This window comes from Pseudophryne corroboree, unplaced genomic scaffold, assembly GCF_028390025.1.
Source record: "Pseudophryne corroboree isolate aPseCor3 unplaced genomic scaffold, aPseCor3.hap2 scaffold_665, whole genome shotgun sequence".
NCBI lineage: Eukaryota > Metazoa > Chordata > Amphibia > Anura > Myobatrachidae > Pseudophryne > Pseudophryne corroboree.
The window spans coordinates 210,710-229,570 of record NW_026970252.1 but is presented as its reverse complement, the minus strand read 5'-3'; the positions used below and the strand labels follow the sequence as shown (position 1 = coordinate 229,570).

The following is an 18,861-nucleotide window of genomic DNA, read 5'->3' as shown; positions in this document are numbered from 1 at the left end:
CTGTGGGGGGAAGATCTGGCACTGGGGGCATATACCTGGCCCTGTGGGGGAATATCTGGCACTGGGGGCATACACCTGGCACTGTGGGGGAAGATCTGGCACTGGGGGCATATACCTGGCCCTGTGGGGGGAATATCTGGCACTGGGGGCATATGCCTGGCACTGTGGAGGAATATCAGGCACTGGGGGCATATAGCTGGCACTGTGGGGGAGTAGGCACTGAGGGGGCATATGTGGCACTGTGGTGGAATATTTGGCACTGGGGGGAGCAGGCACTGAGGGGGCATATGTGGCACTGGGGGGGGGGTATATTTGGCACTTGGGGCATGTACCTGGCACTGGAGGCATATACCTGACACTGTGGGGGAATATCTGGCACTGGGGGCATATGTGGCACTGGGAGCACGGCCCTAGCAACAAGCACTACCCCCTAGCAACGAGCATGACACCCAGTGCATGAACCCCCTGGCAACGAGCATGACACCCTGAGCATGAAATCCCCTGGCACCGTGCATGGAACCGCTGGCAACGAGCATGACACCCAGTGCATGAAACCCCTGGCAACGAGCATGACACCCTGAGCATGAAAACCCCTGGCACCGTGCATGGATCCAAGAGCATGAAACCCCTGGCAACGAGCAGGTAATTTAAAAGTAATTAGAAGCCTTACTGTAGAACTTAATGTGTAATGGGCATTACGGTGTGTGGCATAATGTATCACGGACATTGCGGTGTGTGTCATAATGTGTCGTGCATTACGGTGTATGGTATACTATATCGCGGGCATTGTGATATGTGGTATAATGTCTCAGGCTCATTGTGGTGTGTGTTATACTGTGTCAAAGACATTGTATGTGCTATAATGTATCAAGGGCATTGCAGTGTGTAGCATAATGTATAATGGGCATTGTGATTCCTGTCATAATGTGTCACAGGCATTACGGTGTGTGGTATAATGTATCAGGGGCATTGCAGTGTGTAGCATAATGTATAACGGGCATTGTGATTCCTGTCATAATGTGTCGGGGGCATTACGGTGTGTGGCATAATGTGTCGTGGGCATTATGGTGTGTGCATATTGTGTGTGGCATAATGTCTAAGTGCCACTGCAGTATGTGGCATAATGTATACTGGGCATTACTATAAGGAGGAAAAATTACAAATAATGTAAGGGGCATGAATCAGGATTATTTTTCTTTCCTGTGGTGGCCAACGTCTGGGCGTGCAGGTTGCAAAACTGGGGTATAAGGTAGTCTTTTCCTGCAATACCACGCCCATTCCAACGAAGCCACGCCCATTCCAACATTTTCCTGCAATGTCACGCCCCTTTATGGTAAGCCACGCCCATCCCAACGAAGCCACACACTCTATGCTGCCAATTATGGGGGGGGGGGGGGCAAATAATTTTTTGGCTTGGGGGAGAAAAATTTCTAGTTACGTCACTGAACTGACTCATTCCTGTAAGCCGCCACCACAGCGCAAACCCCAGGAGAGTACGCTGGTGCGCGCCTGCTGTGGGAGGTAGGAGAGGAGCTGCTGCTACCGTTGCCCCGCTGCTGTGGGGAAGGGGGGGACGGGATGGGTGGACACACGTGCGAGGCGGAGTTTAAGAGCTGGTACCACGCTTGCCTTGTATTCCACTTCCTAATTGCGCTCTGCCTCCGGTAATTGGGGAGGAGAGTAGAGCCTTCTTTCACTACACAAGGTATCCATCTATGCTCCCTTTCTCCCTGTATAAGTGCACTGCCAGTATACTGTATGTATGTTTGTATATATAGATAGAGGTAGGGTCTGGCACAGCCACATAATAGACTAATACATTGGGTGCCCTCACAGCAAAGTAGTTTAGCAAAATAGAGGTGATGCGGCACTCCAATGATTTGCACACTGACACCAATTGAAGTAGTGCAACGTTTCAATGCCCGTTTAATGAATCTGCATTTTTGTCATATATACAATGACCCCCATTCTGCCTCATCCCGTCCTCCAGACCTCTGTTACTCCATCTGCCCCCCCCCCCATTTGCCAAGTCCTTCTGCCCGCCCACGACCATCCCTCCCCATCTTCCTCCCATAATTAATTGTCCTCCCGCAGGGAATACATATGTTTTACCGACAGACAGGATGCCGTCTGTCAGCATCCTGACAGCAGCATCCCGTCCGTCAGAATGCTGGCAAGGGGCGTGCGCAATGAAGGCCCTTGCTTGTTGCGCTCGCAACTCAGTGGTCTCGGTGGTTCCCATCCCACTCTATTGGTGTTGTGGACACCCACGAATGGGAATAAGACCTGTGAGACAGTATTCATTCTGGTGTCGGTATCCTGACCGCTAGGAATCCTGACAGCCAGCAAAATGATTGCCTCCCCTTCCGCAGTATCGGTCACATAATAGACTCACTTTCAGCTCCAGGCCCATGTGGACCCTAAACTGGCACTGGTCTGCTGGGATGTATCATTAGCACAAGGTTAAAAATGCAGCCAAACCTCCAAAAATGCAGTTTTCATAGGTTTGGCGGCTTACTACTTATCCACCAAGCCTAGACCCCAGGGCTTGGATGCCGTGGGCAACACCATCTTTAGATGGGCTTCTATCACATTTCCCATTGGACCCCTCCCAGCACCCCCCAGTGGGGCGCATCAGCCCACGCATGCACAGATAGGACTCCGGATCATACACCGGGAAGTTCTACTGTATCATGGCAAAGAATAGCTCTCACCGCAAGAGCTGTCCTTTGGAAATTTCTTCATGCATACGCCATTATGCTTGAAAAGAATGGCAGGATATATATATATATATATAATATATATATAGCCTGCAGGATCAATATTGGTGTGGTGTGCGTGTATGTATATATATATATATATATATAATTTATTTTTTTTGCCTCTATATAGGGGGGCACCTGTATTTATATTGCCTCCGGGCGTCTAGGACGAACTTACGCAACTGGATATAATACTGCTCTCAATGCGAGAATCTTGCTGACTGTGAGAAAATTACTATACATAATACCAGGCACCTTTATCCAACAGTACTAACGTGAACCTAATCCCTCCCAGGCATAAGGGAATTGGTCTTTGCTTATATAGCTCAATGATTCATATGTAGTGGAAATAAAAATCATGTTTAAATGGTGACCGAACCAGACGGCTCACCACACACTCTGAAGAGAAATTAATTACATTTACCATCTGTATTAATACTTCAGTGTGATGTGTAGAATAGAGATTTAAGTAGTACAAAGAGAAAGAAACATAATTAATGTAGTTATCATTATTCTAACATTATTACTCTGTCATATTCTACGAACTTAATCACCAGAATCCCACATTGGTTCACTCTGTTAGACGTATAATGAATACAGTTATCCAAGTATTGTGAATAATCATAATCGCAGATGACGTTCTGCATCACAGCAGTTTAAAGACCATAGAGCACACAGCCCATTTGTTATATTTGCTACAGTGATCTGGTCTATCACTCCCTGACAGAGGATAATTCAGTCTGTTACATTTTTTGCAACAGTGTTTGAGGGAGACATAGTATCTCATCCCACTACTTAGGTTTTCAAGTGTTTATTAATCCCTATCTCCATTTATGAATCACTCCCAAATTAAAGGATAATACGGACTAAATATATGAGGAGTGCTTCTCGCTGTTGTTTCTGCTGGTGTTAACCAGTGGACCACTTTGTAATATATACAGTGGTGACAATTTACACATCACGACACAATATTATTACCGATATTTGGATCGCTTATTGAGCATTAATAGGAGTCATATTAGGTGCCCCAGCGCTAGATTTTAATACTTTATTTCTTACTATTCTTTATTTTTTTTAATATTTCGCTTTTTAGATAGGTGGGGAGTTTATTTAAAACAGTATAATAAAAGTTACGTTTTAATTCATGATTCAATAGCTATCATAGCCATTTGACTTTGTGCACCACAATGCTACCTCTTTTTCTTTTTTGACTCTCATGATAGTCTCGAGGGAGAAGTGGCTACTCTGCGGGATAAAGTTGCGGATTTGGAAGACCGTTCACGCAGGAACAACCTTAAACTCAGGGGGGTGCCGGAATCGGTATCCAATAGCAGCCTTCATGACTACGCTATGGGGATTTTCAAGAAACTGCTGCCCTCTGCCACTTCTTCGGATCTGCTTATAGACCGCATACATCGGCTTCCAAAGTCCCAGAGTGCTCCTGAGGGATCGTCCAGAGATGTTCTAATGAGGGTCCATTTCTACCATATTAAAGAATCTCTACTCAAAGCGGCTAGACCTTCTTCTGACTCAGCAGGTGCTTTAGGCCAGCTTCAACTCTTTGGAGACCTGTCGCACTACACCCTTATTAAAAGATGCTCTTTCCAACCTGTTACCGTGGCTCTTCGGAAGGCTGGCATCGTTTATAGATGGGGCTACCCCACGCGTCTGCTAATTTCTAGAGACGGTTGCACTATTGCTATTTCTTCCGTGGAGAATGGTATGAGCCTTCTTCGTAAATGGAATCTAGAGGGCGATCGCGGGCCCGGCTCTGCTGACCGCCGACTCCAGCAGGACTGGTCGATGGCCGAGAAGTAGAGTCGCCCATCTGCTACACTTATTTGCCAAGAACGGCCTCCAATTGGCGGAGATTACCTTTCCAAGTTGTATTGCTGCAGAGACTGCTGTAGTTCATACACAAGTTGATAACTAATCTTGCGCTTGCCCTGCAATTTTCTTTCTCCAGGTCTGACATATACCCGCAGTTTAGTGCTTTGCTTAGGGGTCGCAGATACGTATTTTGCCTCATTATGCTGTTTTCACTGTTGACCTTAGCTTAACCTGCTTACTTTGAATCGAAGTGATGTGTATGTATATGTCTAGATGGATATATGTGTATCTATATATATATATATATATATATATATATATATATATATATATGTATATAGTTATTTATTTTTCTCTTAAGATAGCATGTTTCCGCAGTTTTACATTTCTATGTTCTGTATGTCAATTGGATTTATTCTTGTATGCCGAGATTTATAGCTCTCAGCTTTTTGAATGTGGGGAGGTTGGCCACCAACCTCTCTATTTAGTTGTGTGAGGCGCTGGATGTTTTGGCGCCTTGCTATGGCTCCGTATCTTTACGGGGTCTGTTTCCTTACTTTCTTTCTATTCTTCTCTTGTCCACCCCTGTATGTCCCTCTTAAGTGTCTTGTCTCCCCCAGGGTTTTGTTTCCTCTTTGTCATAAAGTTCAGGATACGGTATTCTTCCAGATTGTATTTGTAGGTTCAAACGGTCACTTCACTCCCCGACTAATTAATCATGGTCAAAATAATTTCACTAAACGTTAAAGGATTGAACTCCCCTCAGAAGCGTAAATTGGCTCTGTCCTCTTTCTATAAAATGAAAGCGAATGTTTTTGCAACTCAAGAAACTCATTTTAGGAAATTAGACCCCCCCTAGATTTCAGGATGGCCATTTCCCTATCTGTTATATGGCTAATAGTCCCACAAAAAGGGCTGGTGTAGCGATAATGTTTTCCTTGAACTGCTCCTTCACCCTAGAATCTCAAATTGTAGACCCTGAAGGTCGGTACCTCATTTTGATAGGATTACTTGAAAACACTATGGTCACTTTAGTTTCTTGTCACGCACCGAACTCTGGTCAGCTTACGTTCTGCAAGAAAATATGCTCTTTAATACAGAAGCATACTAAGGGGGCCCTTCTGATTTTGGGGGATTTCAATCTGGTTGTGGATCCCGTTATGGTTAGGTATTGCGCTACTAGAGGCTCCCTTCCAAGGAATCTGACCTCCCGTGGTGGGAACATTGGCTTTCGCCGCCTACTAGGTGAATACGATCTGTATGACGCATGGAGAACCGAACATCCCACGGAGAGAGACCACTCTTTCTACTCGCATGTTCACTCCTCGTATTCTAGAATTGACCTTGTTCTGACTAATAAAGAAACCCTAACAGGCATTCAGGAAATATCTATATTGCCAATGACTTGGTCCGATCATTCCCCATTATTAGTAGCCTGGGATCTGGAGGCCTGTATGGTCTCTCCAGGGCCCTGGAGGCTGGGAAATTTCTGGCTTAACCACCCTGAAGCTTTTCTCGCAATACAACGTTCTATACAGTTATTCCTAGACACCAATAAACCTGAAGATACCTCGATCTTTAATAACTGGTGCTCTTTTAAGGCGGTAGTTCGGGGATCTGCCATCCAAACAGCTTCTAGGCTTAAACGCCCTCAACAACACGAGCACTTGGTGGCTGAAAGAGAGGTCGCCAGACTTGAATTGCTGCATAAAGCTGACCCTCAAGATAGATCGGTTTTCAAGATATTACTAGCTGCTAGAGAAAAGGTTAACATTTTCTCTCTTCGGGATGTGCAACGCAATATCGCGCGACTAAACCAGAGGTTTTATACACTTGGTAATAAGGCTGGTCGCCTCCTGGATAGGAAGCTACGAGGTAGACGACCTAGGGCTAGAATACATTATGTTTGCTCCTCCAAGGGATCTAGAGTGTCTGACCCCTATGATATTGCAAACACCTTTGCAGAGTATTATTCTCGACTATATGGTTTAAGATTGGACCCGACTACCCCCAACCCAAAGCAGCTGATATCCAGTCTTTCCTAACGGGGATCTCCCTCCCGATGTTGGACTCCGCAGCCTGTCTGTCCCTCAGCTTCCCTTGGACAAAAGAACTGGAAGCAGCTATAGATGATCTCCCGAGAGACAAAGCCCCTGGCCCTGATGGCTTCCCTTCAAATTTTTATAAATCATTTAAAGATGACTTAGCCCCTGTGATGTTGTCTGTTTTTAATGAGGCATCAGATGTAGGGCGGTTTCCGAGGGAAATGCTTGAGGCACAGATAGTCTCCATTCCTAAACCTGGCAAGCCCCCTACATCTGTCCAAAATGACCGTCCCATAGCTTTGTTGAATACTGATGTTAAGCTTTTTGCCAAGCTTATTGCCAACCGTCTCTCCCCGCTGCTCCCATCCCTCATAGCTGCTGACCAGGTCGGCTTTGTCCCCGGCAGGCAGGCCCCGGACAACACCCGACAAGTGTACAACATACTGGAATACTGCAATGCACATAAGACGCCCCTCCTAATTCTGTCATTGGACGCCGAAAAGGCGTTTGACAGACTCCACTGGGGATATCTATGAGCAGTTCTGGATAAATTTGGATTTGTTGGGAGGTTCTTGGACTCTATATTCGCTCTGTCCTCTGCAAGGGTGTTTGTTAATGGTTGTTTGTCAGGAGGTTTCGATATCTCGAATGGCACTAGACAAGGTTGTCCCTTGTCACCCCTTATATTCGCCTTAGCTATTGAGCCTCTAGCCGAAATGATTAGGTCCGAGACGACAATTATGGGCCCAGTGATAGGAGGTCTGCCGCACAAAATTAGTTTATTTGCTGACGACATATTGCTTTGTTTGACCCACCCCGACACCTCCCTCCCGGCCCTTTATAGTTATTCCAGAATTTCCTATTACAAGTTAAACACTTCCAAAACAGAAGCTCTACCTCTTCACATTCCACCACGCACCGTCGCTTTGCTCAAAGACAGATACCATTATGCTTGGCAAAGGAGATCTATCAAGTATTTGGGTATCCATCTCTCTTTAGAAGGGGATTTATACGACTGTAATTACACACCCTTATTAAACGCAATTGAAAAATTAATTAAAGAATGGTCCCGCCATGAACTTTCCTGGCTAGGACGTATCTCTGCAACTAAGATGATCTTACTTCCTAAACTCCTCTACCTGTTTCGGGCTATCCCTCATAGTTTTCCCAAACCTCTTAATATAAGGGCTAACAAAAATTTTCTCACTATATCTGGAAGGGGTCTAGACCTCGCATTGCCAGACAGGTTTTGATGTTACCCAAGACTGTAGGAGGGGTGGCTTACCCTAATTTAGAAGCGAACCACACTGCCTGTGTTCTTAGTCAGGCCCGGGATTGATTCAATATGCACAACCCTAAACCGTGGGTCCTCATCGAACAGTCTTTCCTCGGGTCAATAGACATGAGAGATCTTTTTATGCTTCCCATCCATAGCGTCCCAAAATGGAAAGGCCCAGGGGAAGCGATTAGAAACACCTTGAAACTTTGGTACGCTGTAGTTTCATCTGACCCGACTGTTTAGCTGCCGTCGGCCGACTTGCATGTGTCATACCTAATCTCGTACTAGACGCTTGGATGGAGGCTGGGATTGTGCATTTGAGGAATCTCTGTTCGGAAGGAGGTTTAGTGACCTTCTCTAGCCTACAAACCCATTCAGGTATACCAAAACAGGATTTCTTCAAATACCTGCAAATACGTCACTGGCTCCACTCCTGTTCTGGTAGATTAGCGAGCCCCGTTCCCCTTCCTGCTTCCTTACATTCTAGGCTGACTTCAAGGGATTAATTAGGAAAAAGGAAGCATAATACTCATTAAGTCCTAATTATCAACTGGTTCTGTGCGGGACCCATACACCTCATTACTGCCTCCAGCAGCCCCTGGTACTGCACTGTGAAAAACCGCCCTGTCTCCCCCTCTGACACCTCAGTGCTGTTTGGGGACAAGATTACCCACATAGACACTGCCTATAGCAGCCCCGCTACTGTACTACTGCCACCCACCCTGTCTCTCCCCACTTCTGCCACCAGCCCTGTCTCCCATCACTACTGCCACCCACTCTCTCTCCCCACTACTGCCACCCATCCTGTCTCTCCCTCTGACACCTTAGTGCTGCTTGAGGACAAGATTGCTCGCAGACACTGCCTCCTGCCACCGCCCTGTGTCCTCCCTCTGCCACCTCAATGCTGATTGGTGCAATAGTACACAGACACTGCCTCCTGCCACGTCCTCCCTCCCTCTGCCACCTCAGTGCTGCTTGGGAACAATATACCCACAGACAATGCCTCCGGCCTCCCCCGCTACAGCAATAGTGCCACCCATCCTGTCTCCCCCCTGACATCTCAGTACTGCATGGGGTTTCTTGGTACTGCTGGTAATAATCCTTCATCTGCAGATGGAAGAAAGCAAGCAGGGCAGTAAGGAGGCAGAAGCTGCTTCTGGTACCACGGACCATGGTCACATAGGGCTGGGAGTCAGTAAGCAGATTATGTAGTACAGTCACTATCTTACAGGCAGCCAGTGGAGGGAGCAGAGAATGGGCGTTTTGTGGCAGGAACAGGCTGATTAGCTAAAAGCCTGGCTGCTGGATTCTGTACAAGCTACAAGTGGTGCAATTTTTTTACTGGGAGACCCAGGTAGAGGATATTACAGAGGCCTATGTGTGATGAAACAAATGCATGTATGACTGTAGGTCATTCTTCTGAGGGAATCAAGTGCTTGAGTCTGGCTATGTTCCTCAGATGAGGATCTGATTGTGGCTGTTATCTGATGTCTAAGTGTCACTCCACCATCCAGGACACCAAGATTCCGCACATGATCAGCATTTTGTAACTCTGAACCCCCAAGTGTAAGTCTGGTTGGTAGGCAAAGCTGAGCTGTAGCCCTGCCCTTTGTTGGTGAGCTTCTATCATAAGGACCTGTTTCACCAGGACTGAGTCACAGCCAACTGGCATCACCCACACCTGGAGCTCAGCTAGACATTTAGGATTGGTATTTTGTTCAGTACCCGGAGCAAAAGACAGGTCATCAGCATAGCAGTGGTAAACGAGGACATGACATCTGATTGTTTCACCCAGTGGTAGCATGTATATTGCAAAAAGCATGGGAGATAAGATAAGAACCTTGAAGAACATTACATGGCAATGATAAATATACTCCAGAATAAAATGGTTCCTAACCTGAGTGATGTCTATTGTGTGCGACAAGAGCTTATTTCTCAGAACATGGAAATGGCTTCTCACCTGTGTGACTTCTCTGATGTGTAACAAGTTTTGATTTCTGTGCAAAACATTTCCCACACTCAGAGCAAGTAAATGGCTTCTCACCTGTGTAACTTTTCTGATGTGCAACAAGTTTAAATTTATGAGTAAAACATTTCCCACACTCAGAACAAGAAAATGGCTTCTCACCTGTGTGACTTCTCTGATGTGCAACAAGTTGTGATTTCTGTGCGAAACATTTCCCACACTCAGAGCAAGAAAATGGCTTCTCACCTGTGTGAATTCTCTGATGTGTAACAAGTTGTGAATTCTGTAAAAAACATTTCCCACACTCCGAACATGGAAATGGATTCTCACCTGTGTGAATTCTCTGATGTGTAACAAGATTTGGTTTTTGTGCAAAACATTTCTCACACTCAGAACATTTAAATGGCTTCTCACCTGTGTGACTTCTCTGATGTGTAACAAGAGCTGATTTGCATGCAAAACATTTCTCACACTCAGAACATGTAAATGTATTCTCACCTGTGTGACTTCTCTGATGTCTAACAAGAGCTGATTTCCATGTAAAACATTTCCCACACTCAGAACATGGAAATGGCCTCTCATCTGCCTTAGCTGGTTGATGGGTAATAAGGTTTGTGCTCTGTGTAAAACATTTGGCATCTATAGAACAGGGAAACACTGTATCTACTGTCAGAGCTGTAACAGATGCACCAATATCAGAGTGATCAGGAGAACATTTCCCAGGATCAGAGGGATCAGCTGATAGAGCTGGATGTATAATTGGGGTAATGGGGTTATCTCCTGGAGAATCCTGTGTACGGTCATTATCTTTTATTTCACAATTCGGGGATAACATTAGATGTCCTCCTGAGATATTCCTGCTTGTGTGTCCATCTGCTGAAAATAAAACATATTATGGAAAAGTTAAATTTTCTGTAACAATATTAATCTTGCAAATAGAAGACCACTCTCTGGGACACTTAATTGTAAATGTGTGTATAATAAAACATAACTTTTAATGAAGGCTTTATAATATTGTGTCTCAGGCTATCATTGTGTCCACCCTCCCGAGGACATTCACAATAACAAATGTAATATTATAATAAGACTTAGGGTGTGTACACATGGTGAGATAAATCTGTGAGATTTTGACTATATATCAAAATATTATGAAAAGTTAGTGCATATCTCATGGTGCTAGGCAGCTTGCGATACAGATTCGATCCCGATGCGCGCTCCCGTGGGGTCGGTATCGTAAGGCTAGATAGACTGTGCAGGCAAGTCAATCTTGACTATCTAGTGTACAATCTAGTACAAAGTATAGTCAAAATTGGCACTTAGTCAAAATCGTACATAGACAAAATCTCAAGCACAGACAGTCAAAATCTGTACAATCTGTGCTATCTGGGCTCTGGGGGAGTTCAAGGGCAATTGCATCATCAAAATCGAACATAGCAGGGGTCTCACCGTGTGTACACACCCTTAGATACATCTCTCTCTTGTACTGGTAACTAACCCTGAAGTATAAATGGAGATGTAGTCACTCGCCAAGTCCTATGTCAGCACCAATGTAAAACAATGGATGGGGAACATATCGTATGAATTGGAGATTCTAGATGAACAATAACATCAGTCGTATGAGCTCACTGATGTTATTGTTACTCCTGAAGCATTGGTAAGGTAGCTTTCCTTTATGTGTGTGCTCATACGCTGGTAAGCCTTTATATTCAACTTCCTCTCAGTCTACATGCAGAGCCCAGTATCAAGTATCGCCTGAGTACAGCTCATTACACCGTAATTTATTACAACCTCCCAGTATAAAATATTGTGGATTTATTCACGATTATATTTTACCACGTGTCTTTCTGTGCCGAGTACTTCACTTCTGTGATCACGCTGACCTCTAGTGGAATTTCTCAGTCATTACTGTGTTATTTAATTTGCATTACATCATGGGGGTAATTCCAAGTTGATCGCAGCAGGATTTTCGATAACAACTGAGCAAAACCATGTGCACTGCAGGGGAGGCAGATATAACATGTGCAGAGAGAGATAGATTTGGGTGTGGTGTGTTTAATCTGCAATCTAAATTGCAGTGTAAAAATAAAGCAGCCAGTATTTATCCTGCACAGAAACAAAATAACCCACCCAAATCTAACTCTCTCTGCACATGTTATATCTGGCTCACCTGCAGTGCACATCATTTTGCCCAACTGCTAAAAAATTTCCTGCTGCGATCAACTTGGAATTACCCCCCATGTTTACTTGAAATTGTGGCTCGTATACTCCCGTCACCCCGACTAAGAATGTCATTTTGAACCAAGTCATCTTGATGTAACCTCCTAACAGCGTACTACTGCTGTTTCCAGCTTACCATGCCTCCAAAAAAGGTTAAAAGGTACCAAATCGGCCCCACCTGTCCATCTCTTTGGTACCTCGAATTCAGGTGGTCCTTCTGAGACCGCTACAACAACATCATCTGCTTCTTCTTGTAAATGCACAGCCCAGCTGTAATGGCTGAAGACGTCTTAAGATGCTCTAGATGGTCCTGTTACTCTACGCTCTATACATTATCTGTTGTTTACATTTAAGGTGTCACAACTGAGGGGTGGTGTTGGTAGCGAGAAGCCTCAGTTGTAAGGGCTGATGGGTAATGAAACTTAGGAGGTATATTGGGACTCCTAGACATGTGCAGGAGCTGCAGCACCAATGCCCGAAGGCGTGACCGCGACAACTGGAAGTGACTTTAAGGTGTTTATTTAATAATAAAAGTCATGAAAGGTGAAACAAAACAATAAACGTGAAAAGAGTCTCTGGACTTCAACTGGTTTGAGACCAGAACCTGAAACGTAGTGAAGATGTTTAATGATACTTGAGAACATTGAAGAAATATGAGAATGATGTTAGAGATCACAGGAATATGAGAATGATGCTAGAGATAGCAGGAATAGCACTTAACTGTAGTGTTGAATAAATGTGAACAGAGTTGCACTGGAGAATAGCTACTATTAGCCAAAGCATATACTCTGCCGACACAGGGTGCCATAGTAGGAAAGTCAGACTGCACTACAGAGAGTTATCACAGGAGAAGCAGACTGCACCGTAGAAAGTTATCACAGGAGAAGCAGGCTGCACCGCAGAGGGTTATCACAGGAGAAGCAGGCTGCTCCGCAGAGAGTTATCACAGGAGAAGCAGGCTGCTCCGCAGAGAGTTATCACAGGAGAAGCAGGCTGCACCGCAGAGAGTTATCACAGGAGAAGCAGGCTGCACCGCAGAGAGTTATCACAGGAGAAGCAGGCTGCACCGCAAAGAGTTATCACAGGAGAAGCAGGCTGCACCGCAGAGAGTTATCACAGGAGAAGCAGGCTGCTGCGCAGAGAGTTATCACAGGAGAAGCAGGCTGATGTGCAGAGAGTTATCACAGGAGAAGCAGGCTGCTGCGCAGAGAGTTATCACAGGAGAAGCAGACTGCACCGCAGAGAGTTATCACAGGAGAAGCAGACTGCACCGCAGAGTATAGACACAGGGGAGTCAGGCTGTACTGCAGAGTATAGACACAGGGGAGTCAGACTGTACTGCAGAGTATAACACAGGAGAGTCTTTAATGAAGCTGACCACTGGAATCACTGTGAAGACAATTGAAGCACTGTCAATTTCCTGGGTGCTGGGACAGGATATTTATACCCACTGATGAGCAGGCATTGGCTGACAACTTGACGCAGGCACCAGCAGTGCTACAGATTGGTAAGAAGACTGACATGTGACTTGATCCAACATGGCTGCACCCATTGACAGAGTTTGAAGGGGAAAGAACCATATGCCAAACAACAACGGTGGCGGTAGCCACGGCAGAAAACTCCACACTACACGCACAGCGGCCACAGGGATGACAGTGGCGGCCGTGGTTAACAGAGGACGCCACACTCAGTCTCCATGCGGCAGGATCACGGGCGCAGCGTGACGGCCACGACAAGGCTAAGGACGCCAGACCAAGCCAGGTGAAAACACTAAGAAGGCCGCTGAGCCGGCGCTGCAGGTAACATAAAAATGAAATGTAACCAAAACATAGTTATAACCCGGGCCTGGCACGCTGAGCCAATCTCAGGAGACACCTAACTGGTAGAAAATGACCAGTCACCCGGATCGTGACATAAGGACTGAAATAACCTCAGAACTTAACTCTAATATTCAAGCTTTGAGGTCCGATATCAGTGAGATTGGCACTCGTACAGACTAAAATGAAAGAGATTCCTGCATCTCACAATGATCTGATTTCAGCACATGACACCCTTCAGGAAGACATGGTCTCCATTCGTGATAAAGTCATTGATTTAGAAGACAGGTCTCTGAGAAATAATATCAGAATAATGGGCATTCCGGATTCTGTTACAAATGCTGAGCTTTAGGACTATGCCACGGACCTCATTCAGAAACTTTCACCAAAGGCTTCTGCCGCGGACCTTATTGAAAGGCTACATACACTCCCAAAGTCCTAACAGGCCCCTATCCAAGCACCAAGGGACACTCTGCTCAGGGTCCACTTTTTTTCATGTTAAAGAAGACATTCTACAGGCTGCTTTGTCTTTCTCATCCACGGCTGAGTGTCTGGATAATCTGCAGATATTTCCGTATCTTTCTCCTGCGACGCTGGCCAAAAGACATCTGTTCAACCCAAATGCTACAGCTTTATGCAAAGTAAATGTGTAATACAAATGGGGCTTTCCTACTAAGCTTATTGTGATGCAAAATGGTGCCTTCACAGTGATACCTTCACCCGAGGATGGCCCTGCTATTCTGAGAAAGTGGGACATTCCTGTTGTCCTCCATGACACTTAACCTAAACCCATCCCGCAGGAGTGGTCTCCTGTTTCAAATTAATATAACATGGTAAAGGAGTAAGACTGTTAGAGACACTCAGAGATGTTTCCTACTGTAACATGTGCCAACTGGGACTAAGTTACTGGGCATGGATCTATTTTTGGCCCAGGTTTATTTGCTCTTGTTATGAGTTTAAAACATATCTTTTTTTTATTTCCTGTACTATTTAATTGCTATACGGTCTGACATTCTTTCCACTGTTATGTTTCATTATACCTTCCTAGAATGCTTGGGTGTTCAGGCAAAGCATGGCTAATTCATCTAATATCCTGCTGCCCTTATAACTGTGTTGGTAGCACCTAAATTGGATATCAGGCCATGTTCTTGGCCTTCACCTCCTTTGGTTATATTGAGATTAAGACTAGTACTATGTTATGCTATAATTTATATTTCTTCCTACAACTGTTACTATAACGCTATATTTTGCACTCTTGTATGGCTAGTTCGGGTAGTCAGTGGGCCACCTTTTTAGGCCCAACTGCCTCCTTTTTCCACCTTTCTGTTACGGTACACTAGTGACGGAATCTTTAGCTCCTTTATGGACGCTATTTCTGTTTGTCTTCCATTATTGTTCCCTATTTTATTTGTTTCTGTTGTTATTTGATAGTTTTGAAGTATGCACACACCCTACAGATGATCCTAGAGGTTTCATACCATGATCTGATATCTCTCTATTATGGTGAAGTTTTTGAGTCTTAATGTAAAGAGTCTTATTTCTCAATATAAGAGACGTCTTGCACTAAAATATTTTGCTGACCAGAAGGCAGAGGTGGTGGCCATTCAGGAATCACATGTTCCACTGCACTCTCCCCCTCAGTTTACCAATAACTACCCAACATGCTATATCTCCTGTGGTGTAGCCATCCTTTCTAATAGATCCTGCCCCTTTCACCTGGAAAATAAGTGGGTGGATTGCAATGGTAGATCTTTGATTCTAGTTGGGAAGATTCATAAGAAATATGTCCCCCTCACTTCTCTCTATGCCCCTCATGCCTGACAGCCCCGATTTCATAAATCTTTTTATTCAAAAGCCACAAGTTAAAAAAGGTACTTCTGGGGGTGGGGCCGCATGGGGATGCTATGGGCCAGTTTCTCCTGGGAAATTCTCTGATAAACCTGATGGCAGCACAGGCATATTTCCTTGCTATGCTGAAATGTGGGAGGCCTTAATTCCCCAATAAAACACAAAAAGGTACTTACACATAATCGTAGGCTACGTTCTCAGGTAATCTTCCTGCAGGAAAGTCACTGGGTGGCGGGGGATGGCTCCACTCTTCAGGCTTCTTGGATCGGGGAATGCATATCGGCGTCTTACCACTCGAAGTCACGTGGGGTGGCTGCGCTTTTCCATAAAGATTTGCAGTATACCATATTAGACTCTGTGTGTGATCCTAATGGTCGTTATATGGTGGTGGATTTGGAGCTGGGAGGCACCCGATACACTTTGGTTAATGTGTATGCACACAATGTTAGACAAGGCACGTTTTTCCATGACTTAAGTCAAAGGCAGGCTAGCCGTACTATATATTCATTGATTAATGGAGGTGATTTCAATACGGTTGATGACCCAACAATTGATAAATCCCCACCTGCTGCTAGGATTACGTCACAATGTTGGCGTTGTATACAGGAAAAGACACACTCCACTTAGGGGACCCCTGGCGTCTATTGAATATGGCAGATAGAACGTTTACACATCATGCTACAGCACACACCTCTCTATGGCGTATCCATTACTGTTTGATAGATACTTCACTCCTGACCCAGGTTACATCAACAGACATAGGAGATATTATAATATCTGATCATGCCCCCATTAATTCTATTTACATAATGACCGCTTTTGGCAATTTCCGGATTACTTGGCTCAGTCGGAAGATTTTAAGCGCTTCTTGATATATACTTGTAATAACTTCTTGGATGATTACATTGAGCACTGGGAAGACCGGGTGCTTTTCTGGGAATCGTCAAAGGCGGTGATGCGGGGCCAAATCACAGTTATGTAGCAAAATGACAAGAGGATAATGCTAGCAAATATCACACATTACAGGAAGCTGTATCACATAGTTCTCCTGATTATGTCACCTGCCCTTCTGACTCAACTTTAGGTTCATATCTACAAACACAAAAAATCGCTAGAGTCCTTTTTGACCTCACAGGCAACTCAATGCTTGGATTACACAAAACATTATTTTTATCATTGGGGTAATAAAACTGGAAAACTGCTATCCATGATGTCAAAACCCTGGAAAAAACGTACGTTTATTTCCTCAATTAGGAATCCGACATCTGGTAGAGTCCTCCTTAAGACATCAGAGATACTTTCACAGTTTACTCAGTTTTATGCTGAACTATATGCCGCAAGACCTTTTCATACTGATTTACATTCAACACTTTTGAATGAAGCAAATCTCCCCACACTCAGGCTCAGAAAGATTTTTTGTTGGCAGACATAATGGAAGGAGAGCTAGAGATGGTGATTAATAACCTGTTACCGCACAAATCTCCCGGCCCGGATGGGCACACTGGGATATATTTCAAACTCCTCCAAAATGAGATTACCCCATCTCTTCTTGAACTTTATGGTAAACTTTTCCCAAACACTCCCTCATATCCCTCATTTTCTCACGCATTTACAACTCTATTTCGCAAACCAGGCAAGGACACTGCCTCGGTGGGGGGCATATAGACCTATCTCCTTATTAAATACTGAATTTTAAATATTTGCAAAAGTCATGGCCAATAGGCTTAAGAGCATACTCCCTGAGCTAGTAACTCATCACCAGGTATGCTTTGTCTGAAGTCTGCACTCAGTAAAGGCAATACGAACCGCTCTTGTCGCTTCTAATTCCTTGAATCCTAATTGTATGCTGCTAAGCTTAGATACTCAAAGCTTTTGACACCGTAGTTTGGTCTCATCTGTGTCGGGTCCTTGAGAAGTGTGAATTCGCCCCTTCATTTATACAAATGCTTCATTATCTTTACTCCTCGCCTACCACCTCTTTAATTGTTAATGGATTACGTGGCCCTTCAATAAACATGCAGAGAGCAACACGTCAAGGCTGCCCCCTCTCACCTTTATTATTCAGTTTGGCAATAGACGCGCTCTTTCAAATCCTGCAAACTTCACCTTCATTCCAGGGAATTCAAATTGGTTCTGCAGAGGTGCGTCTCTCGGCTTTTGCAGACGATGTTCTATCATATATATCTAACCCCCAGCACTCTCCACACGCTATTCTGAATATTTTGAAAGACTTTGGACAAGTCTCGGGCTTCGAAGTAAACATGTCTAAGGCTTGTTTTTGAAACCTGGAGTTGTCCATCCATTGTGGAGTAAACATCTACCGTTGTCATGGGCCAGGTCCCACATCACATGTTTAGGAATACAACTGCCAAAGTCGTCATCGGCTCTTTATTGTTTGAACATCACTAAAGCAATCTTTTCCATCGCAGTGGAGCTTGAGGGGTGGGGCCATCTCCTGTTATCTTACCTGGGTAGGGCGAGTTTAATAAAAATGGTAACCTTCCCACGTCTACTTTATTTGTTTCACTCCATACCACTTTTGTTAACGCAACGGGACACTTTAAAGATTAATACTTTATTCAGGAAATTTCTTTGGAAAGGTAAACGTCCTAGAATTGCCCTGGTGAAGTTATAGCAGACCAGAGACAATGGAGGTATTAATTTTTCACATTTAACATACTACAACCATGCATCTATTTTGCGATATTTACGCGATTGGTTACATAATAGTGATATTTATACATATTAATTTCTAGATAATTTTTGTCAAAGAGTAACTTAATTAGCTTCTTACATCAACATGATACAGAAATTGGGCAGGAGATACGGGACAACCCATTATTATGGTCTATGAGTAAGGTGTGGCATATACTACGTCACCAAAACAATAAAAATTTGCATAAATCTTTGTTTCTGCCATTTCTGACCAAACCGAATTTTCAAAATAGATTAGCATCCTTTCCCATTACATTATGGCGGAGGGAGGGAGTAAAGGATGTAGGTAGTATTGTAGAACCTTCATCTGAGCGTGTTACATTATGGTGGAGGGAGTAAAGGATGTAGGTAGTATTGTAGAACCTACATCTGAGCGTCTGTT

The 18,861-nt window shown here is 44.4% G+C and overlaps 1 protein-coding gene across 1 annotated transcript in view; it reads right to left on the bottom strand.

Moving 5' to 3' along the window:
* Positions 1-9,034: 9,034 nt before the first annotated feature.
* The window catches only part of LOC135037057 (oocyte zinc finger protein XlCOF7.1-like), a 69,035-nt gene continuing 59,208 nt past the window's right edge, over positions 9,035-18,861 (bottom strand). The window contains exon 7 of the mRNA XM_063954508.1: positions 9,035-10,758. Within this exon, the coding sequence (XP_063810578.1) occupies positions 9,845-10,758 (914 nt within the window). The 3' untranslated portion in view covers positions 9,035-9,844. The remainder of the gene's footprint in view (positions 10,759-18,861) is intronic.